Raw genomic sequence first — 24,737 nt, 5'->3', positions numbered from 1 at the left:
TATATATAATATAATTACAATACTTACACTGTCTATAGCTATATATAATATAATTACAATACTTACACAGTCTATAGCTATATATAATATAATTACAATACTTACACTGTCTGTAGCTATATATAGTATAATTACAATACTTACACTGTCTATAGCTATATATAATATAATTACAATACTTACACAGTCTATAGCTATATATAATATAATTACAATACTTACACTGTCTGTAGCTATATATAGTATAATTACAATACTTACACTGTCTATAGCTATATATAATATAATTACAATACTTACACTGTCTATAGCTATATATAATATAATTACAATACTTACACTGTCTATAGCTATATATAATATAATTACAATACTTACACTGTCTATAGCTATATATAATATAATTACAATACTTACACTGTCTATAGCTATATATAATATAATTACAATACTTACACTGTCTATAGCTATATATAGTGTAATTACAATACTTACACTGTCTGTAGCTATATATAATATAATTACAATACTTACACTGTCTATAGCTATATATAATATAATTACAATACTTACACAGTTTATAGTTATATATAGTATAATTACAATACTTACACTGTCTATAGCTATATATAATATAATTACAATACTTACACTGTCTATAGCTATATATAATATAATTACAATACTTACACTGTCTATAGCTATATATAATATAATTACAATACTTACACTGTCTATAGCTATATATAATATAATTACAATACTTACACTGTCTATAGCTATATATAGTATAATTACAATGTCATGTGCCATTTCTGATGATCTTTCACCTTGACCTTTTATGTAAAGGTCAGATAATAGAATTTTGGGGTTAGGGGACCTTTATAAAAAAAAAAAAAGAACTATGAAAAATGAAAGGAGAGACATTAGTTTTAGTGTGTTAAAACAATTCTTCCTGATTACAATTTTTATTGGTATTTTTTGTGTAATTAGTATTCTTTCAATGTCTTTAGGTATCTGTTGCATAATTACAATACTTACCATGTCTACGTATACATGTAGATAGTGTAACTTCCAACACGATTTAAACATGGTGTCCCCTGAACTTCACATGTCCTATTTAACTATTATTCAATTTAATCACAGATTTTGTCTTTAAATGTGTTTAGTGTGCTCTATGAATTTCATTGAGAATGACAATGTTTGCTTGTCTTTACAGAGCACCAGAACTATTACGGTATTGATGATGCTGTAGGTCCAGTGTTAGGGTTAGGGTTAGTGTGCTCTATGAATTTCATTGAGAATGACAATGTTTGTCTTTACAGAGCACCAGAACTATTACGGTATTGATGATGCTGTAGGTCCAGTGTTAGGGTTAGGGTTAGTGTGCTCTATGAATTTCATTGAGAATGACAATGTTTGTCTTTACAGAGCACCAGAACTATTACGGTATTGATGATGCTGTAGGTCCAGTGGCCATTAGCATTAGAAAAGAGAAGGTGGATGATAGGGAAAACAACCTCGGACGTGCTGATTATGGATCCAACCAGTTCCGAGTCATTGTTAGAACCAGTGAAGTAAGAGAAATAAGTTGTTATTAGAACCAGAAATAAATGAACTAGAATACACCAAGCAACACATGTGTCACCGGAGCTGCAATGGTATCATCATTAAGCATGGTATATAGGAACCATCATACAAGAAATACACATGCTAAATGTCAAGTCTTATTTCTTATGGTTCCAAAATTTAAGGGTGTAACAGATGGATAGACAGACAATGAATTTAGTAATCCCTAACTCTCGCTATGTTTCGCAAGCAACAAAATGTTGACACGCATAATTTTATACAATTATACAGTAAGAAATGTAGGGTCCACATGAGTTAGTCACTGGTTTTAGCTTACCTGAGCCGAAGGCTAAAATGAGTTTTTCTGATCAAATTTGTCCATTGTCTGGTGTCGGCGTTGTAAACTTTTCACAATTTCATCTTCTTCTCCAGAACCACTGGGCCAATTTCAACCAAACATGGTACAAAGCATCCTTGGGTGAAGGGCATTCAAGTTTGTTCTAATGAAGGGCCATGTCCTTTTCAAAGGAGAGATAATCACAAAAATGTAAAAATAGGGTAGGCTCATTTAAAAATCTTCTTCTAAAAAACCAATGAACCAGAGGAGCTGAAATTTACAGGAAAGCTCTCTGACATAGTGCAGATTCAAGATTGCTCAAATCATGGTCCCTGTGCGTAGGATGGGGCCACAATAGAGAATAAAAGTTTTACATACAATATATGGGGAAAGTCATTTAAAATCTTCTGAAGAATCACTGGGCCAGAAAACTTTACATTTACATGGAAGCTTCCTGACATAGTGCAGATTCATGTTTGTTCAAATCATGGTCCCTGGGGTAGGATGGGACCACAGTAGGGGATCAAAGTTTTACATACAAATATATAGGGAAAGTAATTAAAAATCTTCTGAAGAATCACTGGGCCAGAAAATTTTACATGAAATCTTCCTGACATAATGCAAATTCAAGTTGGTTCAAATCATGGCTCTTGGGGGGTGGGGTGGGGTGTAGAATGGGGTGCCACAATAGGGGATCAAAATTTTACATACTAATATATAGAGAAAATCTTAAGATATGGGCCAAGGCGAATCAGGTGAGCGATATGGCCCATGGGCCTCTTGTTCTTTAATTCACAAAATATACAAGGCTTATTATAGTAAAAGAGATAGTGGTTAACAGTTGCAAAATCTGTTTTTCCACTGACCAGGTGTTTACCATTACATTCAGAGGACATTGATGCAGGTCAAAAGTTGGAATGAAATGAAATGGACACACTGTCCAGAAGTGATGTAATATGATGCAGTAATAGGAGAGGGGTTTCCTTGGTTGATTGGTATATGGTGGCTTATTTTACAGCTCACTACACTGCGAGGTGTTATTCTGGAGGAGGCTATCCCCACCTCAGCTAGCCGACTGGGTGGCTCCAGGACCACCACAGTCAAAGATGTCATTGAGTACATATGCCCTGACCTTCAAAGTTCATGTCTGAAGCTGGCCTCATCAAGTCAAAAATCCCTGGACCAACTCCTCAAAGTTGACCAACAGGGGGTAGGTGTAATGGGCGTCCCATATAATAAACAAATGAAAATTGTTTCTGGCATACATTTTAATCTAATCATGTTAGAAATATCCATTGTGATACACATGAAAAGCAGAGAGAGATTAAGGTTGTTATGTAGCTCTCTGTATATGAAATGATTTATATACTAACATATGATGGTAGCATGCTGATTTTCTTCAGGTGAATCAGACATACAAAGTAGGCATCATGTACTGTAAGGCTGGTCAGTCCTCAGAAGAAGATATGTATAATAATGGTAAGTTCTGTCAAAAACACTTTTATTGAATTGTATAAGAAAATGAGTGTCCTGTTTGGCAGGGTCTTCCTACGATAATAACATGAGGAAATTATCCTGCCTGGAAGCCTGCCTCAGTAATGGGATGTACACTAGGTTATGATGATACATTTCCTACCAATTATTAGATTGTTCATATGTCTTAATTAAATTGGCTGATTGAAGCCAGCAACCTCTGGAGAATTCTATATTTGTTACATGTCCTTTGTGTTTGACCCTGCCATCTGGATAACAGTAAACATGGTAAACAGGCTTTCATACTCCACAGTAACTGATAATCAGCAGGTGCAAGGGAAGAAGGAAAATTTGACTCATAAAACCTTTTTTTATGGTTTAAACTTTTTATGTCATCAACCCTATAATTTGGAAGTGACATGAAATAATTCCCTTTGTTAAATGCTGTATTTAGCCATTTTTCCTAAATTGCATTTATTCAATTTGAAAGGCAAGGACAGCAAGTCTCTGTGTAATCTGATATTGTTCATGATGTCTGTTCGATGAAGCATGAAATCGCCAATGTTTTTAAGTTGTGGGATGCTCTAATTACCTGGGGCTATATCCTACAAATAAACCTTATTTGTTGGTCTCAGTTAAGTCTGCTTCTGCTAATAACAAACTGATGTACACAGTCATATTAATTGATTTTTATTTCAAAACAATGTTTTGAAATTCTACATTTTACTGTGGGATTTTTCTCTCATCTTTATGGGGCTTTATTTCAGTATTGCTAACATAGCTTTAATCATTTTAAGTGGCACATGTCTTCTTTGGTCAGGTGAACTGACAAGTTGGCTGAAAGTATCCAAAGCTACTTGATATATTGTAGATAGTTTTATTCCGAGGTAGAGGTTTTGAAAAGGATGTCTTTTCAGACATCTCCATTAAATAAATGATGTATGATTATTTCCAGGATGGAAATTTTACCAGCAGCTCATGCCTGTTAGATAGATAAAGTCTGCTTTTCAAATCATAACATTTCTTCTAAAAATACAGAAAAGTGAGGGTTTGCAATGGAAAGATTCTGTTACAGCGAGTTCAAGAAAACACCATTAAGAATAGAATGAACAATTCAATTACTTAGTAAAGGGATTAGGTATGACCCAAAAAATGGCTACAGATTTAGATTTCCTATCATTTCTTTTTCAATCACCAATTTGAAAGAGCTCAGTGTTAAAGAAAGAAGTTTATCAACAATTGATTTAAACATCGCAGGCTTGTCAAATTCTTTTGCTTTTCATGAAAGATTCTCTGAAATTCCAAATTCTGAAAAGATATTCCCTCTTCCTGGAGTTTCTTTGTGCCTTGCTTGGCTGTACTCCAACTGATGATGTTGATTATGTATACTTTATGAAAGATTCCTGCATATAGCATCCCATGAACAGTTATCTATTAAAGATAATATTGCATAATCACACCGCTTCTAATTTTGCCACATTTTTAGAATGACTTTGCCACTTTGTTTTTGAACGTCTTGCAAACAAATATCTCCATTGAGGAGTGAATCATGAGGAGGCTGTGAAATTCCTCAGAAGATTCAATCCCTGCCCATGTATTCATAAGATTTTTATCCCTTAGATCTTTTTGAGGTGGTTTATCATTTAATTGAGGTAATTACAGGGTTATTGACAGCACAGCAGTTATTAAACAGAGTGTGCACTCCACCAAGATTGATAGAATTAGCTCCCTTAAGAGAATCCTGTGTGTATTTTGTTGATTGAAGTGGAGCATATTACATAACATACATGCATATAGGAAACTTTTCCCTATTGATTTTTTTTCACTTTCAAATTTTAAGGAATGCCTTTTTAAAGCATTTTGATAAGCTACACACAAAGTTTACCTATAAAAATAAGTTGGTTACAGAAAGTATATATATTATCTGTTATAAACATATTCATCTTCTCTTTGCAGAGCATTCTGGACCAGCGTTTGAGGAATTTTTGAGCTGTATAGGACAGAAAGTTCGACTTAAAGGTTTTGAAAAATACAGAGCACAGCTAGATAACAAAAGTAAGCCATTTATTCGATACATCGCTTACACTTCTGTGATTATTTGGTGTATATGTCTGTTACCATGGTGCCATTTGTTTTCATGAGCATCAAATTTTCTGTTGGTAAATAAATTCATGTACCACTACGCAGTTTTCTCTCTCCATAATGTTACTGGTTCTTTGTTGATTACGTGATTTTGTTGTCATACTCAACAAAACTTAATGAATAATGATGAAACCACTGTACATACTGCTTATTATGATGTGTCTTATACTCTCCTTGTTCGTGAGTTAGTGGTGTTCTTATTATGATGTGTCTTATACTCTCCTTGTTCGTGAGTTAGTGGTGTTCTTATTATGTCTTATACTCTCCTTGTTCGTGAGTTAGTGGTGTTCTTATTATGTCTTATACTCTCCTTGTTCATGAGTTAGTGGTGATCTTATTATGATGTGTCTTATACTCTCCTTGTTCGTGACTTAGAGGTGTTCTTATTATGTCTTATACTCTCCTTGTTCGTGAGTTAGTGGTGTTCTTATTATGATGTGTCTTATACTCTCCTTGTTCGTGAGTTAGTGGTGTTCTTATTATGTCTTATACTCTCCTTGTTCATGAGTTAGTGGTGTTCTTATTATGATGTGTCTTATACTCTCCTTGTTCATGAGTTAGTGGTGATCTTATTATGTCTTATACTCTCCTTGTTCGTGAGTTAGTGATGTTCTTATTATGATGTGTCTTATACTCTGCTTGTTCGTGAGTAATTGGTGTGCTTGATTTTGCAGCGGATTCTACAGGCCAGCAGTCGGTGTACACCACCTTTAATAATTGTGAGATGATGTTCCATGTGTCCACCATGTTGCCTTACACCCCAAACAACACACAGCAGGTACCACTGACCAGCGTACATGTTAATGAACAAATCATTGTATATCTAACAACAAACAGCAGGTACCACTGACCAGCATACATGTTAATGAACAAATCATTGTATATCTAACAACACACAGCGGGTACCACTGACCAGCGTACATGTTAATGAACAAATCATTGTATATCTAACAACATACAGCGGGTACCACTGACCAGCGTACATGTTAATGAACAAATCATTGTATATCTAACAACACACAGCGGGTACCACTGACCAGCGTACATGTTAATGAACAAATCATTGTATATCTAACAACATACAGTGGGTACCACTGACCAGCGTACATGTTAATGAACAAATCATTGTATATCTAACAACATACAGCGGGTACCACTGACCAGCGTACATGTTAATGAACAAATCATTGTATATCTAACAACACACAGCGGGTACCACTGACCAGCGTACATGTTAATGAACAAATCATTGTATATCTAACAACATACAGTGGGTACCACTGACCAGCGTACATGTTAATGAACAAATCATTGTGTATCTAACGTGTGTGTTAGATGTTAATGATCAAACAATTTCATGATGCCAAATGTTAAAAATTTTTGTGTACACATAGCAGCTTGTAACATCATTTCTCTATGATACTGGTGTATTGATTGCAAGGAGTTTTGTCTTTCAGTTATTACGCAAGCGTCACATTGGAAATGACATTGTAACCATAGTCTTTCAAGAGCCGGGGGCTCTACCCTTCACCCCTAAAACCGTCAGATCCCAATTTCAGCATGTTTTCATTATTGTCCGAGTCCATAATCCTTGTACAGATAATGTTCACTACAGGTTGGTCATTTATGCTATCCATTTATTCTGTCTGTTCATCTATGCAATACGAAATATCAGGATTGAAATCCAGTGCATTGAAAGATATACATGTGAAATGTTTGTGAATCTTCTCATAAATATATCCTTATTTAACTTCGCTTTGAAATCTGTTACTATATTTTTTAATTAAACATGGATACATTGATGTGAAATTATTGTATGTTGGATTCCTTTTCAGTATTGCTGTCACAAGGTCTAAGGATGTTCCTCCTTTCGGTCCTCACATCCCAGAGAATGCAATGTTCACAAGATCAGACCAGTTTGCTGAATTCCTTCTTGCCAAAGGTTTGCTTAAATATGAGTTTTCCAACTTAGACACAAGATATTTGTCTAATTTGACTGTTTATTCCTATCATTTTTGTACCTGCCCAATTTCATCTGAAAATTTGAAGTGTTCTTTAAATCAGCATGATGCCCATTTCTGTTTGTAAACTAACCCCAGTTCCTAGATATATGTGTGATTTTATTTTTGTCATTTTATAGTCATTAATGCTGAAAATGCAGCTCACAGATGTGAAAAATTCATTGCTATGGCAACCCGCACCAGAACCGAATACCTCAAGGATCTAGCTCAAAACCATGTCACCACAACCACACTGGATTCTGGCTCCAAGCTCAGTATGTTGTGTCCTTAAGTGAATGAAATATTGTAATTGCTTATATATTGACAAGTCACAATTTGAATCCATTTTTACTCAAAACAAATGAAACTGTTGCGCTGTGGTGTTGATATGTACAGCTGAAAACACTGTAGATCTTAAATATACACGAGGAATATTATCACCTAAGTTAGGGAAAACCACCACTCGCGAAATAAAATTACTGACTTTCATTTTTATATTTCTTTAATATATGTAAAAACTCTTGATCAAGTCATTTCATGATTTTAAGTATTGCATAAAATACGAAATCTATGGTAGTTAACCATATCTATGTTCAATTTTGACAGGTAAGTTTTCTCTTGGAAGCGGTCGTAAGAAAGACAAAGTAAAACAGAAAGTTGTGCCGGATATATATGCATCAGGAGCCATTATTTGGAATGTACAGGTATGTGTTTTTCTAGAGGAGACTTTGGTTTTGGATATTAAATGAAGGTTGTAGCACATGCTTGTGGGTGTGTGACTGTAAAATGACTACTAGTGATACACATCTGTTGCAGGTGGAGGACTTTGGTTCAGGCTCCCAGACAGACGCCGTGTTAGCCATCTCCTCAGAAGTCCTAGTCATTCAAGAAGAGAGCTCTAAAAGTGTTATCTTTACCGTACACTGTGGAGCCATTATTGGCTGGACAGCTCAAGCTAACAGGTCAGCAATACCCATACAGATAAAGAATTAGTTAAAACATTAGATAATCAGTAATACCAATACAGATAAAGAATTAGTTATAAAACATTAGATAATCAAACATTTTGTGATGATAATTCATCTCTTAATTTCAACAAGTTTTGTTATTCAGTATCAAGATATACTTCAATCAAGAGGAGAGTATTTTGATACGGCCCCTCAGTGGTGAGATGGAGGAAACAGAGGAGATCTGCATTCGGCTTAAGGCTGTTACTCCAGGATGTCCAGTAAGAAGTTTAACAGAATGTTGATCAGAATTTGCCATCCTTGAAAAAAAATAATCTTGTACTGTAAAGCAATGCTACCATTCAGAAATTTCTTAAAACTGTATTAAAACAAAAGTTCTTTAAATCTTAACTGCATTTAAAGGTACATACATGTATGTACTAGTGATTAAAAAGTAAATTTTTCCAAACTAACATTCTTAATGTATCTATAATGGCAAAATGTAATACCTTGTGCAACGTAAACTATTTGATTTCATCCCAGATGATAGGAATAGGTCAGATTTTTAATTCATTCTTGACTAATTTAACTCTCAGACGTCTTTAGTTGACCTTATTATACCCCCCGCAAACGAAGTTTAGGGGGGGTATACTGGAATCACTTTGTCCGTCCGTTTGTCTGTAGACGCAATTTGTCTGGAGTTTATTTCTAATACCGCTGGACATATATCATTCAAACTTTATGCACATCTTCTATATATTATGTAGTTGTGCATCTCCTATTTTCATTGAAATATTTTAACAGTTATAGAAGTTACGCACATTTTCTTTTCATTTTGGGGGTTGCGCACTTTGTCCAGAGTTTAATTCTAATACCGTTGAGCAGATTTGATTCAAACTTTATTCTCATCTTATATATCATTGCAGGTCAGTTTAGAACGTACAAATGTATTATATTTTCTCATCCACATACTGTATCTGCAATCTTGTGACTTCTCAGTAAAACATAAAGTGGCTCATGTGTGTTGAATACTTATTTGTCAGATAGTATTTATAATCTCAACTATCCCTGGCAATGGGATTCATAGTAAACTGCCTTTATTGCAGCTACTTAGAGTTGTTATACCAGTGGAAAAGATTACAATAATACCAATACTTGAGCTAATGTCATTTATTTACTGACAAAATCAATGACAAAGTAAAGTTTGCATAACATAATGATCTTTAACAAAGTGAATATAAACTAAAGACTAGAAGAGTTGATCAGGGATTTGCAATCATACAGCCTAAAATGTGCCAAATAGTATTCATTGTTTATATTAAGCATATTTTTAATATTTCATGTACTGCTGTACTGTAGAATATACACTTCTGCATTCACATTGATTGCCCTGTAGATAATGTGAAAATATCCAATGTGCTTACATTAAATATTTCCCATCATCTTATATGCCCTGCGGGGAGTATTAGTCCCATTAGGACAGTTCTAGTTTGTATAATGTATGTATTGCATGCACCTTCTTTGCACGTGATCAGAAAGTAAACAATAGCGCCGGTAAATTTTAACATCAAGTTCATCGACTGTAGATATTGAAATGAGGACATATCAGGCTAAATTCATTATGCTTTATCGTGTAAAACACTAAAGGGTAGTTAGATATGTACAGACCCAGTAATTACTGGGGAAAAGCACGTGGTATGCTAATAAGACAGTCATGTGGTCAGCACTTGGCTTGTTTCGGATAGAAAATATTCAAAAAGACCAACTGTCATTTAAAACTATTTTCATTGATATCTCAACAGCCGTAAATTTTTGTATGCATATGTAACAAGAGTTTTTTGTTTCATCTCATTCATAGAATACCTTGATATGATATCTTTATTAAAATCCAACATGAAAATTGGAGCATTGTACCTTTAATGAAGCAAAAAACACCAGTGTTTACTTTAACAATGATGTCTACTATTTTTTTTTTAAGACTGAGGAAAAAACCCTGAAGAGAAATGGCCTTGGTCAGCTCGGGTTCCACATTAATGCTGATGCCATTGTGACTGATGTTGAGAATAACAGCTTTGCTCATGAGGTGGGACTGCTGAAGGGAAGTCGTCTTGTGGAGATCTGTAAGGTGGCATCCACCAATCTTAGCCATGAGGATATGGTGGATCTGTTGAGAACCTCACAGACAGTGAAAGTGACATTGATATCACCAATGGCAGATGGAACGCCAAGGTACAGTAGTAGAGAAACAGTCAGTCAATATTATGGTTTTGCTGAGTCCCACTGACAGTGTTTGAATAGGATAACTTTATCATTAATGCATATTGATAGGTACCTGGTACTAAAGGGTATATAACCTTGCTAAATATATAAGTTGTATTATGTACAATATACAATCTAAAATACATGTATGAAAATAACATTCAGGTGGGGAAGTGGGTGTGGCTGAACTTGTTGATGTGAAGATATGATAAAATTTCTTATATAATCCAGGTCTACTCATTTTTAAACTTCTTATTTTTAAAAAGAAAAATAATTTCCCCTTCATATTTATCTGTTACTTGTAGTATAGCTAGAATTCATATCAATCATCTTTGTATCATTTCAAAAACTTATCATTTTCTAGTAATTGCTGTTTCTTTTTGACATGAAAAACATTAACAGATGCACAATACATTTTCTTATGTAGAGTAGAGATATGTATTTTATTTATTATCATAATAGTTTTATGTCTTCTACTATCCTTTGTTCATGTGTACATTTATCTTATCATTAAAAAATCGTGTCATCCATCAACATTGTTCAAAATGCATGCTTGTACTCAAGTCATATACATGTAATCATGAAATCGTCATTAACCATTACCATGTATTTTCAGTCATCAAATTTCTGTATAAATGTGTTGTTTGAGTGCTTTTTATTTTCAACTGAGAGTACTGTTGTTGACAGAGACCTCTCTGTACAGATATTTTTACATGCTATGGAATCTGTATGCACTGGGTTGTGTATTTGGTATTGATTGCTTTTGGCAGGGGTGTCACCACATTACTCACTAACTGCCGATACACGTCATTAAATACCCTCAAGGCCGCCTGCAAGGCCACACAAAATGTGCAACAGAGACAAAAAGAGGCTCTGATGGGACAAAAATCGGTCCCACTTAACTTCTTAAATGGCTCCCACCACAGTCTGTGTAAGACGTCCTCGGATTCCTCCGAGTATGCACACCAAAGACATCAGACAGACCTCAACATTTCCACAGAGATGTTGAGCATGGAGTTTTTACGAACCGAGTTTGCCAGCATTTTTTCTGGCTCCAATGAGAACTTGTACTCTCCTGATGAGCAGCCATCTCAGTTATCCAGCAGCTCGAGTGAGCAGTCATTCCATCTGCGTGACTCGCTGACCTCTAACTCAAGTCTGAGACTAGACATCCGAGATTCAAGACTGTCATCCAGTTCCAGTGAGTTTGCCACAAGTCCCACCCAGAAGGAGCCCCCCTCAGCAGAATCCCCAAGTCAGAGGGGGTCTCAGACCCTCCCTCACCACAGAAAGCCTTCAGCCCCCACTAGGTACCAGTATATCTGCATGCTCTGTCTGCTTAGTGGCTGTGGGTCTTAAAATTCTGCATGTTTATTAATTTGCATGCTTTAATAATGTTTTAATTTGCACTTGAAATTTTGAATCATGGGTCTATATTTCAGAATATCCTTTTGCAGCATTTCTTATTATTTTACAGTCTCTTTCATTTCCAATGTCGGCTGAAGTTACTTCATGTGCTCTTCATTTCCATTCATTTTTTCATTTATTGAATGCTTTATTATGTTCTCTGAATGCATATTTTGTTAAAGTAAATGTTTACTTTGTATTAGAGTAGATATGAACTGAGTTCAGGTGTTAGATGGTGGAAATGGCTTCTAGGTTTATTTTGTTCAGTATTAAACTGTATATATGAACTTTTTAAAGCTATTAATTGTGTAGGTGGGGAAACTCTTTTGCTCTTTGAAATTAGTTCTTGCAAATATTATGAATGTGCATCTTTAAATGGGTAAGGATGATTCGAATTGAATTTGAATTACAGAGAGGTGTATGTTTTTGAAATACTTCATTCTGGTCCTGATTAAATTTGTACTTCTGTATATTTCCTTGTCTGAGAACAGCTACCTTAATTCCAGGCATGATACAGCTAACATTGAACAATTTAATATGACTAAGAATTACTGACTTCACACTCTGTCAGTCCAGTGTATTTATACCACAGATATAGTACTCAATTCATCCAATGTCTACTACTTTATGTATACCTTCAGTCGTTCAATCGGTTAAAAAACCCAGTGAAAATGAACTTGATGAAAAAATTCATTTATGAGATCAGAGATCAAGTATATCAAATAAACTGAAATAAATTCTTTCCAATTTAACAACTACCATGACTAATTTTGTGATTTTATCCTTGTGTTAGGGGTGACAGACATTCTCCAGTGAAGAACCTCTTGCCTGGTTATCGTCCCATTACAACATCCAGTCTTCAGAGAGGAGCAGGGCTCCATCATGCCTTCACAGATTCATCCCTGTTTACTAAAACTGGTGGTCCTTATGATGAAGGATACAGTTCTCGACATACCGATACTCTGAGGTCAGAGGACGGGAAGCATGAGAGGTCAGGCTCGCGGGACAGTGGAGACTACCAGTATCTTAGTGGAGGTAGGGAATACCGGTAATTGATTGGTAGATTTCATCAAAACATACAAATGAAAAGGCACACTGTGGGAGCATGAGGGGGGGAGAGGGGGGGGGACTTGAGAGAAAATTCCCAACAGTTTGATTATTGTTGCATTGCTCAATGTATAAACTCTGTGAACAAACATTTTTAGCCGAGTTGCAACAAAGTTGTACTCGGCTATTGGTTTAGTGATGCGGGCGGGCGTGTTGGCGGGCGGGCGGTTGGGCGTCAACAATTGGTTTCCGGATGATAACTCAAAAAGTTTACAATCTAATCAAATGAAACTTTGATATATTGTTGGGTACCAGGTAAGGAAGACCCCTATTGATTTTGGAGAAAAAAGGTCAAAGGTCAAGGTCACAGTGACCGAATATAGAATGAAAATTTCAGAAAAATTTGGTTTCCGGATGATAACTCAGAAAGTTTAAATCCGAATCAAATGAAACTTTGATATATTGTTGGGTACCAGGTAAGGAAGACCCCTATTGATTTTGGAGAAAAAAGGTCAAGGTCACAGTGACCGAATATAGAATGAAATTTTCAGAAATATTTGGTTTCCGGATGATAACTCAGAAAGTTTAAATCTGAATCAAATGATACTTAAAGATATTGTTATGTACCAGGTAAGGAAGACCTCTATTGATTTTGGAGAAAATGGGTCAAAGGTCAAGGTCACAGTGACCGAAAATAGATTTAAAATTCCCCCAAAAAAATTAGTTTCCGGAGAATAACTTGAAAATTTTTAATTTGAATCAAATGAAACTTGGTTATATTGTTGGATACCAGCAAAGCAAGGCCCCTATTGATTTTGGAGAAAAAAAAGGTCAAAGGTCAAGGTCACAGTGACCAAAAATAGATTGAAAACTTCAGACAAATATGGTTTCTGGACAGTAACTTGAAAAGTTTAAAACTGAAATTAGTTCTTCACAATTATAAATATGCCACATCATTCCTGACTTGACAATGTATCCCATGCAACTCGGCTTATGCACCCCTGGGTGCATATATTGATTTTTAAATTATAAAATTCTAGTTTTAGTAATAATTTTTTTTTTTTTTTAATTATGGTCTATACACAAAGTAATGGCAATTCCATTTTTCATACATGAGCAGATAAAGTTAGCAATTTTCTGCTGCAGAACTGTAGTACATCTGTAGCTCTCTGGGAAAAATGCTGAAATAGACTAAAGAGCTATAGATCCACCCGCTACGAAACTGCTTGATTTACTGTGCAGCTTTTTCTGCACATGATACTGGTTTTATGTCCATATTTTTACATAGCTGCCTCATGAATTCCTATTAAACATATTTTCTCTTTACACTTATACCTTCAAACATTTATGAAAGCCCCATTTGAACTGAGAACTTACAGCTTCAGTAAGTTTGCCTGTTTCCATAGATTGCCATTTGAGGCCCTTTGGTTTCCATATTTATGTAGGTACAACAGTGTCAGTGTTGACAGTTTTCTTGCAAATATATTTTCAGTTAGATATTTTAAATAAAGTTATTCTATTTTGTATTTTTAAATAATGTAATTGCTGCTCAAGGCATAAGATCAGAGTGAAATGACTAGATGTGATAATGCAAAACTCAAATTTTTAAAACTAATTGTTTTATTTCATAAAAGAGGTGGATGTTTAATACAATAACACAGGGTATACATATCAACACTTTGCGCAAGTTACGTCCCTTGCCCACCATCTGGTGAAAAAAAAATTGTATTTCCCTACATTGGCCATTGTAACTTTCTGATCTACATGTATAGCTTTGACATTTGTTATATTTCCATCAGTTGCAGTCAGCTACAATAAAACCCATTAATTTGTATGAAAATTTAATGATTAGCTTTAATTCACAATAGTAACCTCTTACATGTGGTAAGGTGAAGAAGGAAAACTGGGCTTTTCACCAATTGACATTTGGCTGACCCAGCAAAGGGATGCAATTCATGGCGAAGTATTGATTCGTGTATTTGTGTCTGATAATTACATCATTTGGTGCGCATAGCATTTTCTAAATTTTATTCCAATTTAGTTAAAATGCTTTTTTTTTTTCTTTTTTTTTTTTTTTTTTTATATAAATTCTTTCAGGAAATATATAGTGCGAATTTATACAAACGAAATTTTGCTGTGTAGTGAAAAGATAAACCTGGGTTGAATGTTTTCTAAATGAAAAACTATGCGATAAATTGCAATTTTATATCAAAACACCAAACTGGTGGCAAAACATGCTTATGACATGAGTTTGGTTTTATGTCATTTTGAAAAACCAAGGAATTGCATCGTGATTCTTGCACAAAATGCACTGAAATTTGAAGAAGAAGAAAAGCGTGAGTGTTAGTTTTTTTGTGTGTAATTCTACCACAGTTATTAACTGCCACGCCCATTATTCTCCATTCTATCACAGTTAAAGAGATCAAAGAAATTCTGCATCCATTATTCTCCTGTATATACCGATTAATCAATAGGTGATCAAAACAGTGATACATATTTAATTTCCACAAAATAATGAATAAATAGGTTATTGTCTTAAAATAGCAGTTTAAAAATGTAGACCTATTGTATGACTTTTCTGCAATTCTACCTACTGTTTTTACACTTCATGCATTGCTAATGCAACAAAGAAATCAATAACTTATAATTTTATTTCGCTATCATAAAAGTTAATTATTGTGTGTGATACAAACAAATGACTGAAGGATCTGATGTTTGACATTCAACAAAAAAACAATTATCTGCGTACCGAAATTGATACACCTATAAACAATCATGACAATGCACAGACAAGTTGACCCTCCTCCAACAGATAATTACAACACATTGATATAATCTGTTAAAACTAAATACTCGAAATATCTTTCAAAATAGTAGACAAAACAATCTCACCTTGTTCATAAGGAAAAAACATGTACGCCGTTTTAGAAGCTGCCATGACGTCACAAAGTGACCTAATTAATAACTGTATAGAGAAATGATTGGCTGTATATTCTGAACCATAGCAAAATAGAAATAAAGTTCTTGTTTTTGTGGATGATGCAGATATATTTTTGAATGTGGTCAGTTGCTGTAAATATCCACGAAATCCTAGCCTATAGCTGGTGGAAGATTTCATTTAAAGATGAGGGCTTTATTTTGTAATGAATTTATAGCACAGAGCTGTAAATGCACCAGCTTCCCAAAGGCAATGATCTCCAAATGCTAAAGATAGTCTTGTCATCTTTGTGATGTAGGCAAGTACAGTTGTCTGGTAATTTTTATGATTCCTGGAAAAATTCCTGGGGAGAATGCGTTCACTGTTTTGTCCATCTGAGGCCAGATCTCAATATTGATCAAAATTAATGGGAATCAAAACAGTTGAAGGTATGGACTTGTGAATGTCACATGTTTAGTATTAGACAAATGAGTTTTTGGTAAAATTTGAAATTGCAGATGTCTTTAGTAGAGAGCAACTGAATGCTTTTGATTTATGGTAATGTCAAGGAGAATGAGTTTAAGAGATTTCTGGTTTTGAAAAATGGAATTAAAAATCTATATTGGGTTATATATCTATATTAATTTTTGTCAGACCACTATTTGGTCAGTGGTCAGTTTTTGGTGAAATTATCCCTAATAGATCATGAATCATATATATCTTGCTACTGACTTAGGGTGACCTAGAGTCCTTTTGTAACCTGAACTAAGCTTATACAGTGGAACCCCGTTATTACGTTCCCCCTTTAATATGTTAGTCCGCATATTACGTTGGAATTTCGAAGCACAAAACCATTTGTTAATAAACCTATATAAAATAGACCTCGTTATTACGTTGTCCTAAGATGCTGGGACTCGGTATTACGTTGCAAAAATTCCGACGAAAACGTAATAAACCCCTAATTATTCAATAGTGATTCTCAAAATAATAAGCCATTCACACCTTGACTGCCTGAGGCAGTCACCACGTAAATTTCCTGGTCTGTTTGGGGATTAGAGACGCTTGACTGATCACGCTTTGATAGATCTAGCGACATCAATACAGGTGAATACCCCGTATCGAAGCCAGTGATAAACAATTAAATAATGTTTATTTAGAAATTGTACTCTATGAAATTTACTTCATTTTTCATATTTTGATAATCAAATAAATAATTTCTCAACTACCTGCGTGTTCAGCATAGTGTGATTACCTTCGCTATTAAAACTCTATTTACGGACAGCTTTGGTACCAAACATGAAAGACAAGATTTATCGTAGCAATGTTAAAACCGCTAGGGTAACTTCTTGGACATAGGTGACTAATGGTGTTCAATTAAAAAATTGTCCGTTGTTTGGACATGCAGCTTGGGTGTTCGTAAATATCGTCCATACATACACCAATCAAACTGTCCTGTGTTATCGGCCGATTCGTGCACGGCATTTACCTCTGTGAATATTCTAAAATCCCCTGATGCGCGCGTTGTAAATGAAATCTTCATGCATCATTATATTTTTTTAATGTGGATTGCGCTTAAATTGTTCTCCGTGTTTATCGTTGGTGAGAAAAGTGTGTAAGTGTTGGGTATCGTGTGTGTTTTGTGTCTATAGTTTTGTTGTTTTTTGGATGGGATTTTTTTTTTTATTGCGTTGTGTATTGTGTAATTAGCGAACTTTATAATAACGATGTTTTGTTATTTTTTTAATACGAATGTTGAATACGAACCGGAACGAGTCATTGAGAGAAATTTACATGATGGTTTTAAAGTTGAACAAAATGGCGGTCCAAACGAATGCAGAAAAGCAACGTTTATCAAAACATTCTTATGTATCCTACACCAGAAATAAAGAAAAGGGATAAGAACATGAAGAATTATGGACATTAAAGATAAGATGTAAATAAAACAAAGTATCATAGCCTTTTAAACAAAGAAACAGTAAAGATATATTCACACACCCCTTCACGGAGTACCAACGGACAATATACAATTTCCAAACGATATTTTTAACGGATTTCACTGGGAACGTTTATTACGTTGCCCCCGGTATTACGTTATTTTATCGTGACAAAATGGAAAACGTAATAACGGGGTTCCACTGTACTTTCAGATCAAATCCATTTTTTATTTGCTTTTCTTAATACAGATGATATTAATTGAGGATCTGGGGACACACTGTCTATCTATTCAAAACATATGTTGTAAATTATACAAAGTAAAATCTTCATTCTTGGTGACCTGTCAAATTAACTAGACATTTTCAAGTTCATATGAAGAAATGTTTGTAATTGGAGTTGAAGTTGTATCTTAGCAGTGTTAAAATATATTATTCAACTCTAAGGTTCCTTGTGACCTTTAAAGGTTTACCCAATGTCTTCTATTTGAGGTGAAAATTATAGGCATTTAATCCTTTACTTTATAGTGCATATTTTTTACAAGTTAATACAAATAATTGTTTGAAAAGAAGCAGTACTTTGAATATGACAAAGTTTGAATGAGCCCTGTGAGAGAGTAATGGTCCCCTTAGGATAATTCTAATTTTTATTTTATGATATAACCATTGAAGACTATCCATTAGAATTCAAAACTGCATTTTAAAGTCCCTATGGACTTATAACTTGTGCATTTCATCACATCAAAGCTTATACGATTAAGCTGTAAATGAGTGACACATTTGATAGAGATTATACATTTTTGTATAAATCTGAAGAAATTACACATATACATGTAGATACCTCAACATGCCTATGGCTTGACTCGCTGTCTGATTTATTGAAAAGATTTAAACTTTTTTTTCTCAAGTGATTGATTGGTAAGTTTAAATGGCCCATGCAGATTTTATGATTACATTGAGTATATATTACTTTTATTATTATTATTATTATTGAGATATGAGAGAACATGTTAGTTAGAAACTTTTTCTGCTCTAAAAATCTTGGTTTGATGAGGCAGATAGAACTGTTTCAGATCAGCCCCGGGAAATTAAAAAGTCTGGCATTTACTGCTTTTTTATGGACAGAAAATTAAAAACTTTCAAAGTTATTTTAGATATAATTGAAAACTTGTGTAGTATTTTTTTTTCTTTTTGTACCTCAGAGCAAATGTGGTTTAAGTTGAAGTGTGTGTTTGTTGTGTTAAAAGTTTCTTGATTTCAGTATTGATTGATGAGATTTAATTAATTTTGTTAAGCTGCATGTATCATGTTAACACCTGTGAACAGCATGATACACAGAATGGGATCATATGTATTGTCTCAGTGTTAATGTAGGTAAGATAATAAGGTTCATCACAATGATTAGGACAAGAATTAGGAACAAATACATTTTAATATTTATGTATGAAAATTCAGACCTGTGTTCTTGACAGTTTCATAAATCAAATGTCTGGCTGTCAGTGCATGCCAGACATTTTTAAAGGCTGTTTTTATTTTGTAATACAGTAGTCAGCTAGGTTTATAATGTGCCAAAAGCTGTGTTTGGGTTAATGAAGATATCACCATTTCTAGCTTTGTTTTTATGATAAGACATTAACAGTTAAGAACCTGACTCAGGGTATTTCTGTAGTGGATTATGTTTCATGAAGCAGGTAATTTCTGTTTTTCTTATCTAGCCAAACCTGGAGAAATAACCCTCCATTTTGTGTTCTCTAACATGTATAGTGGTTGTGTTTAGAGTTAAGAATCTGTTATTGAAAACCATTGAAAGAATATCATTGAGCAGTATTTGGACATTGCTGAAGGTAGATTACAATGTGCTGTACTATTCTATTTGGAAAAGCGGTAGTAATTATGTTGTGGTATGTGGGTGACTTACAATAATTAAATGTTATGTAAATACAACATGTTTTCAAATATATACAGGATCAGTTCCCACTGCTGCTGCCAACAAAACAGCATGTATAATGTAATTTGCACTTCTGTTTTACAGCTCCTAGACCGTGGACAAGCACACGCACCACATACAATCAGGTAAGGTTTGGTGATGAAAAAAACAGATGGCTAAGTGTTCTACCAACTACTCCCTGAAATATTTTACACACTCTGAATTTTTGATAGCAGTTATTATAGATACCAGTTATTATAGATAGAAATACAATCTACATCTGTGGTATCATCTTTGAAATCATTTGTGCAATCATTTTATTAAATGCTGGTGTCATGATTGACTTTCCTTTGATATATAGATCAGGAGACAGGATCCTGCGAATTCCAGTGGTGACTCGGGTTCCTATGGGAGTTCTATTCATGGGTCTGATAGTGTTCCATCAGGCATGTCTTCGTTACAGTCTAGTAACTTCTCACGGAAATACTCTGCTCCAGGGGGAGATTATTCTGCCGTACAACATGGCAATATATCACTGGAATTAATGAAACAGACTCAGAACTCTAAGTATCTATTGAGCCAGGGTCAGGAAGGTACTGTTAGGAGTACTAATTCTAGTGTGAATCTTAGTGACACTTCATTCTCGAGTGGATCATCTCACAACTCAGGAGCGTTGCCAGGACAACGAGGTTACAGTGACCCAAGTTACCATAGCAACAGCTCCAGAGGTAAGGCTGTTACAGTAAATATCAGCAGTTTCATTTAAAGGACAGCAATTGATTACTTCTTTTTTTCTTTTGGAATGTATTCAATCAGTTTCACTTAACATAGATCTTAATTATTTGGTTATAGGTCTACTTCATTATATTGGTAATTTATGTAAATGGACCAATCTAATTAAAATCAGATCTCCTCTAACCGTTACACTGGAGATGATTCTGACAGCATTGCTTTTGAGGTCATGTTATTTCACCTTTCACACTTGACCAATCAAATGACAGCTTTCACTAACATGAAAATTTTGCTGTTATATCGAAACTGAGAAGCACGGGAGAATAATCAAAGAAGATGGCGGTGGCTATGAGTGATGTTAGAATGCCACAAAAAGTATATTTTAGCAGTAATTGATGTACAGTATCTAAGATTCTTTGATGCTGATATTTGGAATTCATTTAAACTTTTCATGGATCAATGCCTACAATCCAAATATGCTTCAGTAAAATAATTCCTGATTGGTCCTTGGTTCTTTGTCAAGCTATTGTTATTGGTCAAATATTTATTGAATTATTCATGAGACTGGGGTCAATAATTTGACCTCAAATGCAATGCTGTCAGATCCTTCTCCAGTGTAATGGTTAGAGAAGATCTGATTTTAATTAGATTGGTAAATGAACTTTCAGAGATTTTTACACCCCCATTATGATATGGCCAGGTCATTTAGTTTATTTCTGTTTGTCTCTCATTACATCATTTTTAAAAATTGTTTTCTTCACAATGCTTGCAGATGTTGAGCTGAAGATACAAGTTTATGAGTTATCGATCAAATTTAATGAAGTTTGGATTCAGTTGACAGAGTTACTGCTCTTCCTTTGATATTTTCTGTAAATTCAGTTTTCCTTGACTGTTTTCCCTATGCTTGCAGATGTATGTATTGAGTTGATTACAAGTATTTAGTTGTTGAGTTTCATTTCAGTTGAGTTACTTTCAGCAGACTTAGGGTCTGTGGAATTGAAAACTTGTTGAAATGTAGTTTTTCAGACTTTTCCCACATACTTATGACTATTAACCTTTAGTGTAGTTCATCAAACTGAGTTGCAGACCAAAGTTGACTTTTGCTCCATTTGACATGATGATTTATTGGCTACCTATTTATGTGGCTACCAGTGGGAGCATTTGTGTCATTCCAACATGTCTAGTTATTATTACATGTAGTGTTCTTCTTCTTGAATCCAGATGATTTAACCAATGTTGGTAAGAAAAGAGCAGATCCTACCTCAACAAACAGCAAAGGTCGGCCGGGGGGTCACAGAAGAACTCACCTGTCCGAGATCTCCCCTCTCAGCAGTGAAAATGGCAGTCCCAGATCATCTCAAAGGTATGACAGCTCTATTTGAAACACCAAAAAAAAGGCTCCAATTTTTATACAAACGTAAAGTGTCTATTTCCAATTCTTATTGTGATGTTGCAATATAATTCAAAATTAAAACTTGTGTACTACATTTTAAAATCTGGTGCTTTAGGAATCTAAGTGGGATGTCATCAGAGGAGTCGTTAAATACTCGTCTTCGTCCTGGAGTACATGGTAAACACTCCAAGACTCAGTCCAATGAACTTCAGGAGGACCTCAAACGCCTAATTGATATGGACATCAAAAACAGTGACCTCAGAGGAATCCTTGTAAGTTTATGGACAGAACTTCAGATTTTCACTTCATGCACAGAATGCTAACTTTAATAATGTGGTGTTTGTTCATTGCCTATACCGGCATATCATTTGTAATATGTTATTACACCATGATAAACTATGATAAAAGTGATGACACAGCACAGGTGGATGGATGAAAAAATATTCAAGTCATTAGACATTTTATCATCCCTGTGGTATTCACCCAGCCTTACCTTGATAAGATATTACTCACTATAAAACATGCCTTAAGTTGGTGTGACTGAATTTCAGCAGAACACTTCTACGGAAAGACCATCGTTTTACCTGAAGAGGACAATGTCAGATGAGAGCCTCCACAGTCAGAAAGGTGCCACTATTTCTCCCACCCGGGATGCCATGGTGGCCGACCTCATTTTCTCCACAGCCCCTCCCGTCCCTGCCCTGCCCAAGGAGGTGCTTGGAGATGCAAGGTTAGTTGAAAGACCAAGTACACTCCTTTTCTGATGAAGTTGGGCAGGCCCAGGAATCAAATGTTAAACTTTGCACATTCAAATGTTAGCAGTGTAACCACACTCGGCAAACAATATACAATCAATAATTGATGTCAATGTTGAAAAAGGATACCAGAATAAGCTGTAAACTTTCAAATGTAGTTTAGAATTTCTCCAACAAACTAATTTGAACCTCACAGAAGATAAAAAAAATTCATAAAAAGCTGCACAAAAATTCCCTCTTGGAAAAATGTAATTTTCATCTTGGCTTTAACTGATTTCATGTTTGATCAGTGTTTCTTGTTTGTAATGATACTATTTCAAGTTTTTGTCATGCTTGTGATTTTAACATTTCAGGTTGTCGCCTCGTGCAATGCTGGACAGTGCAATGGCAGCTAAAGCTCGTCAGGTGTTGAGTCGTAATGCTGCAGCCTCCCAGCCAAAGACCCAGCAGAATCCAGTCCCCCTCCCGGAGTCGGCAGCGAGTCTGGACTGGTCCAACTTAGTCAATGTAGCCACAAAGGCCATAGAAAGTAAGGACAGTTTCTTTTTGTCAGTATTAATCTTGTGTGCTTTGATCAGTTCCAATCACACATACTTCAAAGTGAGGAAAGCACTAACCATCACTTTTCCAGTACATCTGTAATATAACAGGAATGTTTGATAACTAATCAGAAATTTCTGGCTTTTTATTGAATAACTGAGTGACAATGAAAGCTTTTGTGTTCACTGCAAAATATGGTGGACAGATATGATTTCTTTGTACAATATTTTTCAATCCAGTCATCTCTCCCTATGTTTGGGTAAATTCACACCTTTACAATAAAGCACCTGTCCTACATTGTCAACCATTGGTTATTCCGGGCTTCATTTCAGTGCAGACAAAGTAGTATCTGTAGATCATTTTCATATCATGTGTTGACAAGGAGATATCTATCTGCATCATTGATGTCTCAGGTGTGTTGCTTGTTTATGATGCAGAGGATATAAGAGGAGTTAATAAAATAATCAATACCCAGGTAAACTACATACAGATGTAGACAAAGGTAGTCATGTCTGCCAAAAAGGGTAAGATGTTACTTGTGTGCTACATGATTGTAGAGTTTCTTCATTTTGGTGATATGACTTTCAAATCTTTTTAAACAAAAACTTAATAGAAAATGGCTTTCTTGTTTCATGTCTGTAAGCTACTGTGTCTCTCCACTGGATGCAGACAGCAAAGTACATTTCCCTTTCAGTGCAAAAAAAAATCAATATTTGCAAAGCTGTCATCACAGTGTATATATGTTTTAATTCTCCAGTGTTCTCTGCCAACAGTCAACTCCATACGAGTGAAGCAGTCCAACTCCATACTCTTACACTTTTTAACACAGTATAGTATGTCTTGTGTCATTTTTCTTTACTTAGGTACAGATGGATCCAAGTCCCAGAATTCCTCAGTACGGGATCCCAAAGACAGAGCCCTACCTCCTGAGCCTGTGAAACCAATGGGCAGCAAACCAAACACCAGTTGCACCAAACCCCCAACAAGTCAGACACAGGGGTAAGGAAGTCATTTCCAACACACTACTGATATTCATAAAATATTTTAAGATTTTTTTATTGATTCATTTATTTATTTATTTTTATTTGAGATCGAGAGAAATGCTCTGTCTGTAAATTTTGACCTTGCATTGACAGGAGTTCAGTATGGCGGTCTACAGTTTCCAATCCACAGCAGAGAATTCAGGAACTGGAAGCCAAAGTGGAACAGTTAGAGGTGGACCTTGATAAGGTGGGCAGTCAGTGTTGACTATGTGTTTCTTGTAAAAATTTCATTCTATTTATCAATATACCAGTGTTAAAAATTATCTCGACCTTTTTGCAGTTCAGACTCGGGGACTAGTTCCTCTTGGTAGTGGTTAT

General features: G+C 35.0%; 1 protein-coding gene across 6 annotated transcripts in view; it reads left to right on the top strand.

Moving 5' to 3' along the window:
- Positions 1-24,737, top strand: part of LOC125650096 (signal-induced proliferation-associated 1-like protein 1) — a 43,105-nt gene that overhangs the window by 15,888 nt on the left and 2,480 nt on the right. For 3 of the 6 annotated variants that reach the window (XM_056167203.1, XM_056167202.1, XM_056167204.1), the window contains 22 exons: positions 1,432-1,577; positions 2,925-3,116; positions 3,310-3,385; positions 5,336-5,434; positions 6,196-6,299; positions 6,979-7,136; positions 7,357-7,463; positions 7,662-7,796; positions 8,128-8,225; positions 8,338-8,483; positions 8,635-8,749; positions 10,447-10,697; positions 11,498-12,037; positions 12,928-13,169; positions 20,062-20,102; positions 20,318-20,684; positions 21,910-22,051; positions 22,197-22,353; positions 22,633-22,811; positions 23,190-23,365; positions 24,240-24,375; positions 24,513-24,606. In XM_056167203.1, coding sequence (XP_056023178.1) covers positions 1,432-1,577; positions 2,925-3,116; positions 3,310-3,385; positions 5,336-5,434; positions 6,196-6,299; positions 6,979-7,136; positions 7,357-7,463; positions 7,662-7,796; positions 8,128-8,225; positions 8,338-8,483; positions 8,635-8,749; positions 10,447-10,697; positions 11,498-12,037; positions 12,928-13,169; positions 20,062-20,102; positions 20,318-20,684; positions 21,910-22,051; positions 22,197-22,353; positions 22,633-22,811; positions 23,190-23,365; positions 24,240-24,375; positions 24,513-24,606 — 3,701 coding nt within the window. The remainder of the gene's footprint in view (positions 1-1,431; positions 1,578-2,924; positions 3,117-3,309; positions 3,386-5,335; positions 5,435-6,195; positions 6,300-6,978; positions 7,137-7,356; positions 7,464-7,661; positions 7,797-8,127; positions 8,226-8,337; positions 8,484-8,634; positions 8,750-10,446; positions 10,698-11,497; positions 12,038-12,927; positions 13,170-20,061; positions 20,103-20,317; positions 20,685-21,909; positions 22,052-22,196; positions 22,354-22,632; positions 22,812-23,189; positions 23,366-24,239; positions 24,376-24,512; positions 24,607-24,737) is intronic. The other 3 variants (XM_056167205.1, XM_056167207.1, XM_056167206.1) reach the window with 3 other exon arrangements.

This window comes from Ostrea edulis, chromosome 5 (genome assembly GCF_947568905.1).
Source record: "Ostrea edulis chromosome 5, xbOstEdul1.1, whole genome shotgun sequence".
NCBI classification, from domain to species: domain Eukaryota; kingdom Metazoa; phylum Mollusca; class Bivalvia; order Ostreida; family Ostreidae; genus Ostrea; species Ostrea edulis.
Note: the sequence above shows the minus strand (reverse complement) of the source record. Positions and strands in the feature narration are given on the sequence as shown.